Here is a 19,583-nt window from a genome sequence, read left to right as displayed (position 1 = left end):
AGAAAATATTTCATAATGGACAAAAAGGAAAGACTTTGAAAGAGAGAAAGAAACACTAGCCTAGGACTTATAAGCTGATGTGGTTTGGCTGTGTCCCCACCCAAATCTCATCTTGAATTGTAGCTCCCATAATTTCCATGCACTGTGAGGAAAGGCCAGGTGGGAGGTAATTGAATCATGGGGGCAGTTACCCTTATGCTACTGTTCTTGTGATAGTGAGTGAGTTATCATGAGATCTGATGGTTTTATAAAGGGAGTTCCCCTGAATACACTCCCTTGCCTGCTGCCATGTAAGATGTGCCTTTGCTTCTCCTTTGCCTTTCACCATGATTGTGAGGTCTCCTCAGCCATGTGGAACTGTGAGTCCATTAAAGCTCTTTCCTTTCAAACTACCCAGTCTCAGGTACATCTTTATTAGCAGTGTGAAAACAGACTAATACACAAGCATAGGAAATGATGCTTTGAGGATTCAAACTGATCCAAATGACTAGAAGCTTGGATTTTAAGGAAAAATACATGGCAGAAAGAGTAGAAAAAGCACCAAACAGATCTTCTAGAAAATATAGCCATTAATATTAAAAAGTTGATAGAAGCCGGGCGCGGTGGCTCAAGCCTGTAATCCCAGCACTTTGGGAGGCCGAGGTGGGTGGATCACGAGGTCAAGAGATCAAGACCATCCTGGTCAACATGGTGAAACCCCGTCTCTACTAAAAATACAAAAAAATTAGCTGGGCATGGTGGCACGTGCCTGTAATCCCAGCTACTCAGGAGGCTGAGGCAGGAGAATTGCCTGAACCTAGGAGGCGGAGGTTGCGGTGAGCCGAGATCGCGCCATTGCACTCCAGCCTGGGTAACAAGAGCGAAACTCCGTCTCAAAAAAAAAAAAAAGTTGACAGATAAGTTTAAAAAAAAGTATTAGACACAGGTGAAAAGAGAAGGGGTAAACTGAACAAAAGGATTTGTAAAGTAATGAGTTAGCAGTAGAAAAAGAGGCATAATATCAAGCCTAGGTTAATTACTTCATATTTCTCATCATTTTTCACAATATATATAAGTTGGCGGATTTTTTTTTTTTTTTTTTGAGACATAGTCTTGCTCTGTCACAAGGCTTGATCTCAGCTCACTGCAACCTCTGCCTCCCAGGTTCATCCGATTCTCTCTTGCCTCAGCCTCCAGAGTAGCTGGGACTACAGGTACACACCACCACACCCAGCTAAATGTTGCATTTTTAGTAAAGATGGGCTTTCACCTTGTTGGCCAGGATGGTCTTAACCTCTTGACCTCATGATCCACCTGCCTCTGCCTCCCAAAGTGCTGGGATTACAGATGTGAGTCACCACAACCAGCCATATTAGTGGGTTTAAAAAAAAATCATTATCCCTACCAAATTTAGTTCATTTCTTTCAATGGGGCTAACTGCACAGATTTCGTTGGATTTAATGTGAGGATCAAATGAGATAATGCACATGAGGTATGAACACAATGCCTAGCATAGAGTAAGTGCTCTACCCTTGTTAGCTACTATTGTTACTGTTTTAAGGAGATCTAAATAGGTCATTTAACTCTAAGTCTGTTCTCTTAGTAAGATGTGGATAATGGTTACCCTGTTTACCTGTCAGGGTTGTTACATATACCCTCACTATTATAATCTATATTTTGCAGGTGAGAAAATTAAGGATACATAAATGGGTTAGAAATTTGCCTAAGGTTACAGAATAAGTGGTTAACTTGATTCCATAAAGCCATCTAAAGCCTTTTCTCTGAACCACTGCAGCACACAGCAACATCCTTCATTCTGAAATCTATGTTTGAAATTCTGAGTGATGTATCATTTTTTAAAATTTAGTATTAAGGGTCAGGCATGGTAGCTCACACCTATAATCTCAGGACTTTATGAGGCCAAGGTAGTGGATCACCTGAGGTCAGGAGTTCAAGACCAGCCTGGCCAACATGGTGAAACCCCATCTCTACTAAAAACACAAAAATTAGCCAGGCACACTGGTGGACATCTATAATCCTAGCTGCTGGGGAGGCTGAGACAGGAGAAACTCTTGAGCCCAGGAGGCAGAGTTTACAGTGAGCTGAGATGGTGCCACTGCACTCCAGCCTGGGTGACAGAGTAACACTCTGTCTCAAAAAAAAAAAAAAATTTAATATTAAGTCTGAGAACTTTATATTCCTTATCCCTTGCCTCTTCAGAAGGTAACTGGAGACTGCATAGCTTTTCTTATTACTGCTTTGGCTCTACCAGTCTTTTTCTGTATGGTGAAAGTGGCAGTTCTTGAACAGACAAACATTATTCACCTTATTTGAGAACAGAAACCTTCTCCTGATCAGCTCTGAACCTGCTCACCAAGCCCTACTCACAGTAGGGGTCCAATAAATGGTGGCTTGTTTAAACCAAGGTGGCAAATCGTAAGTGCAGACAAAGGAAGGGAACACTCTGCTTTGAAACCTGGTATCCTTCAAGCACAACCATACTCCTTCTTCAAATGGCAAATGTGTTTTGACATCTCTGGCAACTGGAGAAGCCAGGGACATAATAAGTCTCTTAGCAGTAAACACCTAGACAAAATGTCAAGTTAAATTTTATCAAGAGAATGATTAGTTTCTTAACTCAAAGATGAATAGCAATCATATACTGTCTATGTTATGCAAAATGTTCTCTTAATATTACAATCCTCAACAACTCTGAGGTAGGTTTGAAAATAACTTATCTGAGGGCAAAAATCAGCAGCAGAGCTGGGATATAAACCAAGGTTTAGAGGATTTTTAAACCTAGACTTCTATTTCTTTATGCCTAAGATGCCTCTCAGTTACTAATTATATAATCTTTATAATTAGTATTGTATTTGATAGAACTAAACACAAAACAAGCAACAATTACAAAAAATATTCCTGGCCAGCTGTGGAGGCTCATGCCTATAATTCCAGCACTTTGGGAGGCTAAGTGGGAAGACAGCTTGAGCCCAGGAGTCTGAGAATAGCATGGGCAACATGGCAAGACTCCGTCCCTACGAAAAATTTAAAAATAACCTGGGTATGCAGTCCCAGCTATTCAAGAGGCTGAGGTGGCTTACGCCATCAAGCACAGTGACTCATGCCTATAATCCCAGCACTTTAGGAGGCCAAAGCTGGCAGATCACTTGAGGCCAGGAGTTTGTGACCAGCCTGGCCAACATGGTGAAACCCTGTCTCCACTAAAAAATATAAAAGTTATTTGGGCGTAGTGGTGCCAGCCTGTAGTGCCAGTTACTCCCGAGGCTGAGGCAGGAGAATCACTTGAACCGAGGGGGTAGAGGTTGCAGTGAGCTGACACTGTGCCACTGCACTCCAGTCGTGACAGAGCTAGATTCTGTCTCAAAAAAAAAAAAAAAAAAAAAAAAAGGCTGAAGCGGGAGGATCACCTAAGCCAGGGAGGGCAAGGTTGCAGTGAGCCACGATCACATCACTACCCTCCCATCTGGGCAACAGAATGAGTTCCTGTGTCAAAAACAAATAAACAAACAACAACAAAAAAGAAATAGCTACTAACAGTATGGAAGCAGAGCTGAAGATATTAGCCAAAAACTACATACTGCTTTACAAGACAGAAAGCAACATAACAGCCAAACTCCCAAGTATATTCAGAAAAACTCTTCATTTACAAATGAACTGCAGTGAATTTGAAAATACTGAATGATCCTCACCTTCCCACATGTGCAGTGACTGAACTTGACTTATGTGAGTTTAGGTTATCTGTATCACTGACTAGGAAAAGGCCTGAAATCATTCTTGCCTGGGTTTCCCTCCGTTCTCCCAAACACTGGGGGACCTGAAACTTCTGAATGTAGCCAGGTGAAATGGTTGGGTCTGGGTGTGACAGAGGCCACAAAAACAAGGGGAGCCACAGCCTGCTCTACTGAGGCAGAGAAGTCAGAATATTCACAAGCACTTAAGCTGTCTCTTTTATCTTTGCCTTAAAAGTCTGGGGAAGCTAAGTGACAGGTTAGCTAGGACAATAACCAGTATATGGTATTATTCTCTGACATGGTATAAATACTATAATACCTGCTTATTAATATCCTTGAACCATAATTTGTTTATAAATAGCTATGCTTAGACAAAAAGCTCAATCACCATTTTTTCCATTTATCTATTTGTTCAATGTTTGATTATTTCATTTGTTCAATGTGAGGGATAATACGAAGATGAGCAAAAGAATACTGTGGCAAAGCATTTAATCCAGCATGGGGCATGAAGTTTATAAGTAACCTTAACAAGATGCCTGTTGTAGTCCTTCAAGAGGGACATATACATGTGAGTAAGGGCTCAAAGAACAGAAAAATAACTACTTCAGCCACCAGTATCTCTAATTTTCATAGCAACCATGCAGGTTAAATATTACACTCAATTTAGAAATGAGAATGTAGAATTTTGAATTGATTATATCAGATTGGACAAACTAAAGAATTTCAAACACACAGAAGTGAGACTTTCAAGGTATAAGGGGGCAAAAAAGTATGGCATGTGGTTGGAAAACAAGCTGCTGAGCAGCACGGTTTCTATGGGGAAAGGAGTTCAAGGAGGCAGGAGAACACACAGAGGATGACTTGAAGGCAAAGCAGAGGGTCTAGATTTTTCTGCGTGGGTATGAGTGTCGCTGAGGGCTTCAGGAGTAGCAGAAGCACCTCCTCAAGCATAATCCAGCAAGGGCAGGTGAGACTAACAGAAGGACAGGCTAAGGCCACAGCAACTGTCAAAGTACAAGGTAAAAATAAAGGCTTGAAATTGAACACGTATAACAGGAAGACATATTTCCATATAATTCAAGACTTTCATCAGATGTTAAGAAACCATGGCTCAGGTGTTTAAAACCTTGGCAATTTTAGATATGTATCTAATTGTGGCAAACGTATCAGGTATAAAATAAGATTTTTTTTAAAAAAAAAGTATGGTTCACTATTTTGAAATTTTAGTTTTAAAAAAGCAGTATTTTCTTATTGTAATTTGTCAACCAAAAAAGCCAAGATCTGGCCGGGCATGATACCTCACACGTGTAATCTCAGCACGTGTGAGATCTGGCCGGGCATGATACCTCATATGTGTAATTTCAGCACGTGTGGGAGGCTGAGGTGGGTAGATGCTTGAGCTCAGGAGTTCAAGACCAGCCTAGGCAACATGGCAAGACCCCCATCTCTACAAAAAAAAACAAACAACAATTAGCTGGGCATGGTGGCATACACCTATAATCCCAGCTACACAGGAGGTTGAGGTGAGAGATGGCTCTTCAGCCTAGGAGGCAAAGGCTGCAGTGAGTCAAGATCACGACACTGCACTTCAGACTGAGCAACAGACTCTGTCTCAAAAAAAAAAAAAGCCAAGGGCTAACCAAACCATAAAGAGTTTCATCTAAAGAATTGGGATTCATAGAAATTTCAATTTTCTAAATTGAGGCAGCGAAATGAAACGTTGGTTCTATGTGTGTAGGCTCTAGACCCATCCTAGGGTTAAATCTTGACTCTACTACTTCCTAGCTGTATGATCTTGGGCAATTATTTAAGCTTTCTCTGCCTTGGTTTCCTTGTCTTTAAAGTGGAAACATATTAGCACCTATCTCACAGGGTTGTAATTAAAGAACTTAAACAGAACCTGCTTCATAAATTAGTTGTTATTTTACTTTTTTTTTGAGATGGAGTCTCGCTCTGTCACCAGGCTGGAGTGCAGTGGTACGATCTTGGTTCACTGCAACCTCTGCCTCCTGAGTTCAAGTGATTCTCTTGCCTCAGCCTCCTGAGTAGCTGGGATTACAGGCACGTGCCACCATGCCCAGTTAATTTTTGTATTTTTAGTAGAGACAGGGTTTCACCATGTTGGCCAGGATGGTCTAGATCTCTTGAACTCATGATCCGCCTGCCTCGGCCTCCCAAAGTGTTGGGATTACAGGCACAAGCCACTGTGCCAGGCCTATTTTACATTTTTAAATGTATATATTTATACTACATCTCAACTATTAGAATACATTGTTAAAATGTAAACACATTACAAATAACTGCTTCACTTTAGTAATCAAAACTGAAATATGGCACAATTAACTAAAGAAAGGTTAAATAATGGATATATCTTCAAATGTGGAAAAGAATGTCCAAAGGATAAAAATATAATATTATTTCAATCTGAGCTTCTTAGCATTCCTCCTCTGTGATATATTCATCCTGCAATCTATCAGAACCTGATTTGTTCAAATGCCTACATCTTTGACCAGATATACAAAAGAAACAGACTCCTGAAAAAACTTATAATCTAATACCCTGAATGTTCAGGTGCTATTATTAAAAAAGCCATTCATTTAGAAAAATTCCTAGAGCCTTACGTCAAAGTAGAAAAATAAATTACAGCTCAGTCTTTATCAATGCCTTGCATTCTGTTCAAATCAGAACTCCTTTTTATTCAGATTTATACCTTTTACTAATGAAAACACAACTCTGGAGACAAGAAGGAATAGGTCCAAATCACACAATTTACAAAAAAGCTTTAAGTCTTACCACGTGGCAAAGGTGAGCCCTGAGGTTGCCCAAAAGACTTCTTACGGATACAACTCGGTTTAAATGTATATTCGACTTTTCCAGGTCGATTTTTCAGAAAACTGTGACCATGCTGATTCTCTCTAAAGTAGAAATCACATAATTATTATATTCCTAGAATCTCCTATCATGATAAACTTTAATATTTCAAAAAGTCCAAATTAAGCAGAATGCAGTGGGGCAGGCCTATAGCCTCAGCTACTGGCACCCAGAGAGTGAAGGCTGTGGTGTGCCATGATTGCTCTGGTGAATGCTACTGCACTCCAGCCTGGGTGACAGAGCAAGATCCTGTCTCTTTAAGGGTAAAAAAAAAAAAAAAAACCGAGGCCCAAAAATATAGCTCAAATTAATACATTCACTTGATACTGCCTATTCTGTACCTCAGTAATGTACTTCACACGTAACAACTCTCAACAAATTATTCTTTGTATCTCATATCTCAAACCTCATTGTTTTCACAAAAACTTTTTGTGGTTATCTTAACTCCCCATTTCAAATTCTCCATATATTGGGCAGTTATATATGTATTTCATCCCTGCTTTATTCTAGAAAAGTCTCAACATGAATCTTCGGTATTTGAAGTCAACTCCACGCTACACACACAAATGATCTGATTACATCTGGGTTTGTGTTGCTAGCATATCCTCTAGGCTCTTTTTATGTTTACAATTCTAATAATTTATTTTGTCAAAGGTGGTGCTTCTTAACAATACTGTACTCCAATTCATGTTCACCTTATGATCACCAACAAATATTAATAGAACTTTGCATGTTTGTTGGCCATATATAAGAAATTTTATACTTGAGTAGTTTTCTTCAGCATTCTATGTTTATAGTTGATTCCTGCCTAATTAACTCATATCTAAGCCCTCTGCAGGTGATTAAAGTAAAATACATAATAGTAACTACAGTTGAATGAGCATAAATGGGCAGGTCAAGGGCAGGTAGCAGAAAGGGAAGTGGTAAACAGCTGGGGACTGGCTGTTTCTGCAAGAGAGAAGATGACAAGTGGGAAAATAGGGTGAACAGTCAGGAGGCGAATTACTGAGGTAAATATTAACAACAACAAAGTAAAAGAAAACTAGACTGCACAGATATCAAATTTCATACTTCTGGTATACCTAAATGCTCTGTAAGCTTAGTGAGAAATGTAACACAATTTTTGCCTTTTTCCTTGGTGATTTTATCAATGTATAAAGACCTCATAATTATGAGGTTACTTTTTTACTTCACTTTACCATCGTAACTCTAGGCAGGGTAAATGCAAATGCACTGAACTTAGGTCACGATAGTGCTACATTTCTTCTTATCAAGCCTTACATTATCTTGCCAAATGGCATGTCAAACCTTGTCTTACCCTCTTGGAGAAAGGCAGTGTTGATATCTGGAAAACTGAGTAGGGCTGGATTTGTTAGGCAATGGTTTCCATGCAGTTGTTGGTAGCTGTACTGACTCAGATAACAGTTCATTCATCAGACTGTATGCTTGTGAGATTCGACGAGTGTAGTGTTGAGAGAGCAGCAATCTGTAGATAAATTAAACATCATTTACTAAGAGTCACTTTCAGTTCATCTATCCCAGGCGTCCCCAAACTACGGCCCGCGGGCCGCATGCGGCCCCCTGAGGCCATTTATCCGGTCCCCCACCGCACTTCAGGAAGGGGCACCTCTTTCATTGGTGGTCAGTGAGAGGAGCACAGTATGTGGCGGCCCTCCAACGGTCTGAGGGACAGTGAACTGGCCCCCTGTGTAAAAAGTTTGGGGATGCCTGATCTATCCAGAGGGAATACAGTGTTTGAAGAACACCTAGCATTTTCTTTTTCTTTTTTTTTAAAGACAGAGTTTCACTCTTGTCACCCAGGCTGGAGTACAATGGTGCAATCTTGGCTCACTGCAACCTCCGCCTCCCAGGTTCAAGCAATTCTCCTGCCTCAGCCGCCCAAGTAGCTGGGATTACAGGCGTCCACCACCACGCCCAGCTAATTTCACCTAGCATTTTCTTTCTTCAGTGCTTCTCACATCCTTCTATTAATCAGATTTCTGAAAATGATAAGGCAGTATTATTAAAGGTACTTGTAGTTATAGTCTCTGGAGCATTTCCCAAATGGATTTACATATTTGGGTTGGAAAGGGAGAACAGCAGAAATAAAAGTCATAAAAACTGAATGAAACACATAATATTTGAAAGCCAATTTGTAAAAAGGCTAGTGAGTCTCATCATTTTCCTTGCAGTGATATCTCCCATAATTTTCTATTTATTGACAAAAAAGAGACTATTGTGAAAACAGAATTCCAAAGGCATTAATCTATGACTCAGGTAAGGAAGTTAGAGAGAACACACAGGGTTACAGCTACCAAACTCACCTGTCTTTTTCATGCTTCATCTTTTGACTCAGCCTGATTTCCCTTGAAGTCATGTAAAGCTGCATAAGAAATATCCAGTTGGTTTATTACTGTTCAATCCAAATAATTAAACCATTAGACATAATTCTGTTATTTAGAATACAGTATAAAACACTGTTGTATTTGATGAAGCTTCCTACTCTAGCACAAAACATAAAAATGTTAAATTAAAACATCATGTAATTAAAAACCAATTTAATAAGCGGAATGCAAAATCTATTTTACTAGTTCAATTAATACATTTTATTGAATTAATAAGGAGAGAACCTGCACTAAAAATGGAAAGTAGGAACATTTTAGGTGGAAGCACCTATGCTTTGTACTCAATCTTTTGATTAATCTGACAAAGAGCTTGTTAATAAAACAGAAATTAGACATTTAAAATAATCATTTTTATGTTTTAAAATGTTTATCAGAAACCTACTATAGTGTATTGACTGTGACTTGTAAACTCTTCAAGTTATACACCAGAAAGCAAACAACTAATGTCAGACACATACGTACTATTCCAGAACATTAAGAACTATTGGAATGAGTTACATGTGAGGTTCTTTTCACACACAATTATGTATATAAAAACAGATACTTGGAAGTAAATTCACTTTTTCTAGGTCCTGTAGAGAAGTAGTCACTAAGAAATTAAAGGTCTTGTTGATTTCTAATAGAAATTCAAATGAAAATTTTAATTACATTAACACCTCACTAATCCCATCCCTTTACTAAAATAGAAGTTAAAAAACAAAACAACAACTGTTTGCAATCTTGAATGAGACCATAAAATCTATGAACCAAGCAGTTCTTATATCTTTAGTTTATTTGCTTGATTCAAGAGCTCACTCTGTTGCCCAGGCTGGAATGCTGTGGCATGATCACAGCTCACTATAACCACAAACTCCTGGGCACAAGTGATTTTCCCACTTTGAGTAGTTAGGACTACAGGCATGGGCCACCATGCCTAGCTAATTTTCATTTTCTTCCTTTTTTTGTAGAGATGAGGTCTCAACTATGTTGCTTAGGCTGATCTTGAACTCCTGGCCCTCAGGTGATCCTCCTATCTCAGCCTCCCAAAGTGCTGGGATTACAGACATGAGCTACCATTCCTGGCCAATATATTCTAAATTTTAACACAATTCTAACCATCTTGGGTATTTATTTCACTGACAGAAAAGGTGATGTCAGAACCCATTCTGCATAGGGAGGGGAAACACACACACATACACACATACTCAAAATACACATGCACACACTTGAAGATTCTGGTCATGTACCTCAGTAGCCCTGGAGGTCACTACCATGTCTCCTGGGCTATCAAGAAAATATTATGTTAACACCAGTATGCTCTTTTCAGAGACAGGTAAGTAAACTGTACACTTTAAACAATAGTTTACCTACTTTTGCACCATTTGGTGTTTTAATGGGACAGTGAATCTGGAAAATTCACCTGAAGAATTTGTTTTCCTAATCATGCTGAAAAAATGAAGGGATACTGTATTTTATTTCAGATTAAAAGATAAACTGTAATCTAAATGTAATTTTCATAGTAATGTTGACTATCAAAGTAACACTGCTTTGTTTTACCATCTGAAGAAAAATATAACTGACCTAGCAATCGTGATGTCCGTACTTAGGGCTCAGTAAATAAATGCTGACAGTTAAAAAACAAAAACCACACACACAGAAGTGACATTGTTTTGTTGGCACCTATTGGACTATATATATACATATATATATATATGTATATATATATACATATATATATATATGTATATATATATACATATATATATTTTTATTCTTTCTAGGTAACTTGTGGACAGAAAATTGAAGTTTTCTTTTATTTGTTAGCTTCTGCTTTATTTGTAGACACAGAGACTGGCTTTGTCACCCAGGCTGGAGTACAGTGGTGAAATCACTGCTCAATATAGCCTCAAACTTCTGGGCTGAGCCGGGCACGGTGGCTCAAGCCTGTAATCCCAGCACTTTGGGAGGCCGAGGCGGGTGGATCATGAGGTCGAGAGATCGAGACCATCCTGGTCAACATGGTGAAACCCTGTCTCTACTAAAAATACAAAAAATTATCTGGGCATAGTGGTGTGTGCCTGTAATCCCAGCTACTCAGGAGGCTGAGGCAGGAGAATTGCTTCAACCCAGGAGGCGGAGGTTGCAGTGAGCCGAGATCGCGCCATTGCACTCCAGCCCAGGTAACGAGAGCGAAACTCCGTCTCAAAAAAAAAAAAAAAAAACTTCTGGGCTGAAATGATCCTCCTGCCCCAGCCTCTTGAGTATCTGGGACTACAGGTGTGTGCCATCACACCTGGCTAATTTGTTGTTGTTGTTGTAGGGATGAGGTCTCACTATGTTCCCCAGGATGTTCTCAACTCTTGGTCTCAAGCGATCCTCTCACTTTGGTCTCCGAAAGTGCTGGGACTATAAGCCTGAGCCACCATGCCCAGCCTCAAAGTTTTCTAAGCAAATAAATGTCATAAACTAAGTAAGGGAGCAGGCCTAGAAAATGTTTTTAATTTTAAAAATGAGTTTTTAAAATAGCTTTAATACACATAGTCAATTGTTTCAACTGCCATTGACTCTGATTGAAAATTAAAGGAACGGCCAGATGCAGTGGCTCACGCCTGTAATCCCAGCACTTTGGGAGGCTGAGGCGGGTGGATCACAAGGTCAGGACATCAAGACCATCCTGGCTAACAGAGTGAAACCCTGTCTCTACTAAAAATAAAAAAAATTAGCCAGGTGTTGTGGCATGCGCCTGTAGTCCCAGCTTCTTGAAAGGCTAAGGCAGAAGAATCACTTAAGCCTGGGAGGCGGAGGTTGCAGTGAGCCTAGATTGTGCCACTGCACTCCAGCCTAGGCAACAGAGGAAGACTCTGTCTCAAAAAAAAAAAAAAAAAAAAAGGAAAGGAACAACTCCAGTTGGTCACCCAATCACTCAACCTCCTCCTTTTGTTAAAATGCTACAGCCATTATTAGCCTGGGGGACAAAAAAATATTTTAAGATAATTCAGTATAACCTGGTTAGCACAATATCCTGCAACATTTTTTTTTTCTTTTTTTGAGACGGAGTTTCACTCTTGTTACCCAGGCTGGAGTGCAATGGCGTGATCTCGGCTCACCGCAACCTCCGCCTCCTGGGTTCAGGCAATTCTCCTGCCTCAGCCTCCTGAGTAGCTGGGATTACAGGCATGCACCACCACACCCAGCTAATGTTTTATCTTGCAACATTTTAAGGTAATTTCTTAGCTTTTCCTGACTTAAGTAAAATGCTGTCTTTTCTATATGCCAAATTTAAAATGTATCCAAATTATGTTAATCCCTTTCTTGAAAATTTGACAGGAAAGTAATTACACATATTCTATAATTCCATTACATTACCCCTGACACTGCAGACTTACTGGATTGCTTCTGGGACAGAAAGGATCATGTTCTTTCCCTCTCTTTTCTGCCAGCTCATTTAAGTACTTCACCATTCTTTCTTTACGTTTTCTTTTCATCCAGGCTCGAACCTCTCTTCTTTCCTTGTCAGTTCTTTGTGAATGTCTGCCAGAAGAATGCTGAATTCTGAGAAATTTAACAAGCAAGACATCATTTGCTTTTAAACTTGTTATGCAGATAAGATATATCATGACTACACACTATTTATCTGGAAAGATTTTTCCCCATCTTGAAAAGTAGTATATACAAGGTGACTTTAGAAGTCTGCACAGTGTCAGTGCAGATACTACTTAGCCCAGGGCCTGGTGGCTGGGCTCATTTTCTTCTTTCCAATCGAAGGTCTCTGCCGCAAACATGCTCTGCCACATCTTAGGTCAGGCCAAGAAGTATCCGAGCTTGATCACCCTCTTTGTATTTATTGGAGCTGGAGGTGGTGAAACAGCCCTGTAGCTCTTGTGTTTGGCACTGTTCAATCCAGATGTTTGTTGGGACAAAAAGAATAACCCAGAGCCCTGGAACAAACTGAGTCCCAATGATCAATACAAGTTCCTCAGTGAATGTGGATTACAGCAAACTGAAGAACGAACGTCCAGATTTCTAAATGAAATGTAAAGCTGCTTTAAAATGAAGGTCTTTCAGAAGCTATCCGCACATTTTTCCACTGAACCAGGAAATATTTCTTCTCGAAATGCATGAAATCATGTTAATGTAATCTATTGGTGATTACACTGATGAATTAATAACCAAAACTTGGAAAAAAAAAAAAAGAAAAGTAGTATATACTTATAATCTCTAGTCAACTCCAATTTATTACCTGAAATCCACTAAAAATGGACTCAAAGCTCACTAACGATTTCTTCATAACATTTGCTTTAAACTCTTTTCCCTTCTTCTTTAAACTCTATCTTACCTGGGTCTTTTCCTAACTGTCAAAACACTATGTAGCCTCCTACATTGGCTCCTTTCTTCTCTGCTCAGTGTTTCAAAATTAATGTCTTAAAGGTTTTCTTTTTGGCTTTTTAAAAAAACAATTAAATTTTTGTGGGTACATATTTACAGGGTACATGAGATATTTTGATACAGGTATGCAATGCATAATAATGACATCATTTAAATCCTTTTTGACTTCTTCATCTATTAATATAATTTATTCCCTGCACTATCCCTATAACTTTCAAAACTTCTAATACACGGCTGGCTCAGTGGCTGATGACTGTAATCCCAGAACTTTGGGAGGCCAAGGCAGGTGGACTGCTTTAACCCAGGCATTCAAGACCAGCCTGGGTAAGATGATGAGACACCCTCTCTACAAAAAACACAAAAATTAGCCAGGTGTAATGGTATATGCCTGTAGTCTCAGCTACTCAGGAGGCTGAGGTGGGTGGGAGGATCGCTTGAGCCTGGGAGCTCAAAGCTGCCATTAGCAGTGATCACGCCACTGCATTCAAGCCTGGGTGACAGAGGAAAACTGTCTCAAAAAACCTCTGACACAGAGGTGACTTCCAACAGCTGCCCTTCTAGATCTACTCCCATGCTTAGGCTCATGCCACACTTCCCATAGTATGGCAAATTAAGGGACTTCCCAAATTAAGGGACTAAGCATGGCAGGGATGCTGTGGAAGGCCCATTCCAGCAAGACACAGGTGACTGTGTGGGTGACTTTGGCCTGAGGTTCTACCATTGACCTGGCTGAAACATTCTTACAACTACACAGTATACTGAGACTCTGTCTCTTCTACCCTCTTTCCTTCCCTCTCCTTTACAGGGAGGGCTCAGAGCTGCATCGTAGTTTGATGCTTTTCCTTACTACTTACCATTGACCTGGCTGAAACAGTCTTACAACTACTCAGTGTACTGAGACTCTGTCTCCCCTACCCTCTTTCCTTCTCTCCTTTACAGGGAGGGCTCAGAGCTCCATCGTAGTCTGATGTTTTTCCTTACTTCTTCCCTGCACTCCCCTATTCTCTTACAAGCATTTCCCCCAGTAAAGCAGAAGCTAAGGTGGGATTAGCTTCTTGGAGGATCTGAACTAACACACATGTACTAGGAGTGGTCTGAGAAAATTGGTGGTGCAAAATGGGAATTTGCGGCCAGGTACAGTGGCATGCACCTGTAGTCCCAGCTACTTGGGAGGCTGAAGTTGGACAATTGTGAGTTCAAGCCCAGCTTGGGCAAAGTAGCATCCCTCTACCTCCAAAAAAGAAAATTTTTAAAAAATTTCTTTTTAAAAGATGGGGTGTCGCTTCTTGGCCTTTTGGCTAAGATCAAGTGTAAAAGACGGGGAGTTGGGACAGATGCATCACCCAGTGTATGAAGAAGACACCCTCCTGAACAGAAGACCAGTCACAAACACAAACAATGTGGTTTATTCTGAGTATCTGCTTTCCTTTTGGGAGTCTGGAATCTTAATACGTGCCAGGCAGTATCCCCCTAGTAAAACCCTAGGCACTGAGTTTCTATTGGGCTTGCCTGGTAGACATTTCACACATGCTGTCACAACTTGTTGCTGGAAGAATTAAGTGCATTCTGTGAGACTCCACTGTGAAAAGATTCTTAAAAGTTTGTGCCTGGTTTCCCCAGAATTTACTCCATATATCTTTTGCCTCCTGTTAGGATAAATTATAGCCATGAAAATTACATGCTGAGTTCTGTGCATCCTCCTAGGGGATTTCTGAACCTGGAGGTGATTTTGGGAACCCCCAGCACAGGGTCAGATCTACATCAGAACTGCAGTCTGATAGCTGTCCCCAATTTTATGGCATCATCCCTTTTTCCCTCACAAGCATTTCTCCAAATAAATCTCTTGCTCATCAAAATCCCATCTGCTTTGCAGAGGAATTAAAACTAATTTACCAATGAATATTACCACTTGATATTCTTCTGCTACCTTATATCTAAAACTGCATTCTCTTTTTATTTAATTTTTTTTCTTTGAGTCAGAGTTTCACTCTTATTGCCCAAGCTGGAGTGCAATGGCATGATCTCGGCTCACTGCAACCTCTGCCTCCTGGGTTCAAGTGATTCTCCTGCCTCAGCCTCCCAAGTAGCTGGGATTACAGGCATGCACCACCACACCTGGCTTCATCATGTTAGCCAGGCTGGTCTTGAGCCCATCTTAGCCTCCCAAAGTGCTGGGATTACAGGCGTGAGCCACTGTGCTGGGCCATTATTTAATTTAATTTAATTAATTAATTTGCTTATTTATTTGTGTTTTTGAAACTTCGTCTCTACCAAAACTGTAAAAATAAGCTGGGTGCAGTGGCACACACCTGTGGTCCCAGCTACTTGGAGGCTAAGCTGGGAAGATCAACTAAGCCTGGGGAGGTTGAAGCTGTAATAAGCCACTATCATGCCACTGCATCCCAGCCTGGGTGACAGAGTGAGATCCTGCCTCAAAAAACAAACAAACAAAAGATATATTATGTCCTTCTTAGGGAAGGAAGCAAAATTAATACAATACGGCATTTTAAAATTATTTTTTAAAAAAATTTTTTTGAGATTGGGTTATGAGACTGGCTAATTTTTATATTTTTGGTAGAGACAGGGTTTCCCCATGTTGCCTCTGCATTCTTTTTCCTACTAAAGAAATCACCATCAACTCAGTCACCCAAGTAGAAAAGCTGTCACTCTTCCCACCTGATAGCCTCCAAGTGTTTACTTACACCTATTACCCTACAGTCACCATTCTGATCACCTCATCTCTAAACTACTGAAGTAACTCTTCTAACTGGCTCTAATTTCTATCTTAAAGCCCTGTGCTGCATGCAGATGGCCTCACCTGGAGCAGAAGAACCTGCATGCGTGTATCACTGTTGAAAGAAATCATAGATGACAAAAACAAATGGAAACACATCCCACGCTCATGGATGGGTAGAATCAATACTGTGAAAATGACCATACTGCCAAATGCAATCTACAAATTCAATGCAATTCCTGTCAAGCTACTACCACCAGGAACAGGCGCAGTGGCTCAGGCCTGTAATCACAGCATTTTGGGAGGCCAAGGCAGATGGATCACCTGAGGTCAGGAGTTCAAGACCAGTCTGCCCAACATGGCAAAACCCAGTATCTACTAAAAATGCAAAAATTAGCTGGGCATGGTGGTGCACACCTGTAATTGCAGCTACTATGTAGGCTAAGCAAGGAAAATTGCTTGAACCCAGGAGGTGGAGGTTGCAGTGAGCTGAGACTATGCTACTGCACTCCAGCCTGGGAAACAAAGTGAGATTCCATCTCAAAAAAAAAAAAAAAAAAAAACCACCACCACCACCACCAACAACCCCACCATCATTCCTCACAGAACTAGAAAAGACAATCTGAAAATTCATATGGAACCAAAAAAAGAGAGCCCGTATGGCCAAAGAAAGAACAAGCAAAAAGAAAAATCTGGAGGCATCACATTATGACTTTATACTATAAGGCTATAGTCACCAAAACAGCATGGTACTGGTATAAAAATAGGCACATAGATCAATAGAAGAGAATAGAGAACCCAGAAATAAACCCAAATTCTTACAGCCAACTGATCCTCGACAAAACAAACAAAAACATAAAGGGGGAAAGGATACCCTATTCAACAAATGGTGCTGAAATAATTGGCAAGTCTCATGTAGAAGAATGAAACTGGATCCTTATCTCTCACCTTATACAAAAATCAACTCAAGATGAAGACCTGAAACCATAAAAACTCTGGAAGATAATATAGGAAAAACCCTTCTAGACATTGGCTTAGGTAAGACTTCATGACCAAGAACCCAAAAGCAAATGCAACGAAACAATGATAAATAGGTGGAATTTAAACTAAAAAGTTTCTACACAGCAGAAGAAACAATCAGCAGAGTAAACAATCCACAGAGTGGGAGAAAATCTCCACAATCTACACATCCGACAAAGGTCTAATATCCAGAATATACAAATAACTCAAATAAGCAAGAGAAAACAATCTCATCAAAACAATATGCTAAAGACATAAAGAGACAACTCACAAAAGACATACAAATCGCCAACAAACATATGAAAAAATGCTCAACATCATTAATGTTCAGGGAAATGCAAAGCAAATCCACAATGTGATAGCACCTTACTACACTGAGAATGGACATAATCAAAAAATCAAAAAATAATAATGGACATAATCAAAAAATCAAAAAATAATAGATGTTGGCAGGAATGTGGTGAAAAGGGAACACTTTTACACTGCCGGTGGGACTGTAGTACAACCACTATGGAGAACAGTGTGGAGATTCCTTAAAGAACTAAAAGTAGAACTACCATTTGATCCAGTAATCCCACTACTGGGTATCTACCCAGAGGAAAATAAGTCATTATATGAAAAAGATACTAGCACACGCATGTTAACAGCAGCACAATTCGCAATTGCAAAAATATAGCACCAGCCCAAATGCTCATCAAGCAATGAGTGGATAAAGAAATTGTGGTATACATATACACATCATACTATTCAGCCATAAAAAGGAATGAAACAATGGCATTCACGGCAATCTGGATGGAACTGGAGACCATTATCCTAAGTGGAATAAATTGGGAAGGGAAAACCAAACATCATATGCTCTCACTCATAAGTGGGAACTAAGCTATGAGGATGCAAATGCATAAAAATGATACAGTGGATTTCAGGGACTTGGGGGAAAGTGTGGGAAGTGGGTGAGGAATAAAAGACTACAAACTGGATATAGTATATACTGCTCAGGTGATGGGTACACCAAAATCTCACAATTTATCACTAACGAACTTAACTCATGTAACCAAACACCACCTGTTCCCCCCAAATCTATGGAAGTTAATTTAAAAAGAAAAAAAGAACCTGCACGTGCTTATCAAAGACAAAGACCAAGAACAAATTAAGGGGGCAGAAGTCCAGGAATGTATTTCACATAGCCAGCCAAAATGACTTAGCAAAGCCAGTTACCACTAATCTTAACATAAACATTATGAATAATGAAAAAGTTAACAATGTGAATAAAGTATTTGTAACTATACAAAAGCAACTAGACAATTTATCAACAGGCCTTTCTCTTGAACCTCTGCAAACAGAACAGATTCCTCAGAAATGTTATGAAAGTAAACCAGTTAATGTTAATGAAGCTGTAATACAGTTGTGATACAGTGTAATGCAGTAGTGATGCATCTAATTCCCCCAAAAGTCAAATACATTAAATGTTTTATACAATTTTATTTTTAAAAATCTTGTTAATGTGCAGGCATTTGGCACATTTTAAAAACAAACTACATAAGCAGATCTTTCTTCCAATCTAGGAAAAAAGGAATGTCAGAAGTCAACAAAATGTGATGAACTTAAAGTCGTAAAACAGAAGGCACTTCACCAAATCTGTTCACTGAAACAGTTATATATCCTTGCTTACATCTTTCATGTTATAAGTTGCAGTGAATGTCTGTCTGAATAGAAGAATATACAGAAATAGTTTTAAGGCAGTTAAAAATATAAGTCAAAGAAGTAATGAGTACTTTCCCAACATATTTTGTTTTTGATAACCTGTAATCTTTCATTTTTTAAGTGCAGAAAACAGGTTTCAGAATTGGAAGAAAAGTTGAAATTCCAGAATGCAGTTACTTGGGGGATGGGGAGGTTAACAGATATTAAATCAGTTATCCCCTGAAGCAAACAGTAAAGAAAAAAAAGCGCTTTCTGACAACCCCCTTACTGCTTGTCAATAGGTTGAACTCAGTTATTGCCTCTGGTCTCCACACTCAGCTAGTCCCACTCTCCTCTTCTAATGCACAAATTCTAGCTACATCTAATTCTTTCTTTGCCCTTTAATTATAAGAACTGCTGTGATTGCCTTCTTTCACTGATTTTCTTCCCCTGAGCACTCATAAATACTGAAATTACTTGGTCTTAGAGCTCTATCTCCAAAAGCAAAAACCATATTTAATTTTTTTCTTATTATTAATAATAATTATTTATTTTTTGAGACAGAGTTTCACCCTTATCACTGAGGCTGGAGTGCAGTAGCGTGATCTCAGCTCACTGCAACCTCTGCCTCCCAGGTTCAAGCGATTCTCCTGCCTCAGCCTCCCTAGTAGCTGGGATTATAGGCACCCACCACCACGCCTGGCTAATTTTTTGTATTTTTAGTAGAGATGGTGTTTTGCCATGTTGGGCAGGCTGGACTCAAACTCCTGACCTCAG

The 19,583-nt window shown here is 39.7% G+C and overlaps 1 protein-coding gene and 1 pseudogene across 9 annotated transcripts in view; one reads left to right on the top strand and one right to left on the bottom strand.

Moving 5' to 3' along the window:
• CPLANE1 (ciliogenesis and planar polarity effector complex subunit 1) overlaps nucleotides 1-19,583 on the bottom strand; it is a 152,935-nt gene that overhangs the window by 4,566 nt on the left and 128,786 nt on the right. For all 9 annotated transcript variants that reach the window (XM_074386588.1, XM_074386562.1, XM_074386576.1 and 6 more), the window contains 4 exons: nucleotides 12,373-12,538; nucleotides 8,927-8,985; nucleotides 7,921-8,088; nucleotides 6,525-6,646 (listed from right to left, as the gene is read on the bottom strand). In XM_074386588.1, the coding sequence (XP_074242689.1) occupies nucleotides 6,525-6,646; nucleotides 7,921-8,088; nucleotides 8,927-8,985; nucleotides 12,373-12,538 (515 nt within the window). The remainder of the gene's footprint in view (nucleotides 1-6,524; nucleotides 6,647-7,920; nucleotides 8,089-8,926; nucleotides 8,986-12,372; nucleotides 12,539-19,583) is intronic.
• On the top strand, nucleotides 12,733-13,184 carry LOC120364251 (cytochrome c oxidase subunit NDUFA4 pseudogene; annotated as a pseudogene).

Source organism: Saimiri boliviensis, chromosome 1, assembly GCF_048565385.1.
Source record: "Saimiri boliviensis isolate mSaiBol1 chromosome 1, mSaiBol1.pri, whole genome shotgun sequence".
Classification (NCBI taxonomy): domain Eukaryota; kingdom Metazoa; phylum Chordata; class Mammalia; order Primates; family Cebidae; genus Saimiri; species Saimiri boliviensis.
This window is presented reverse-complemented; position numbering and strand designations above follow the sequence as displayed.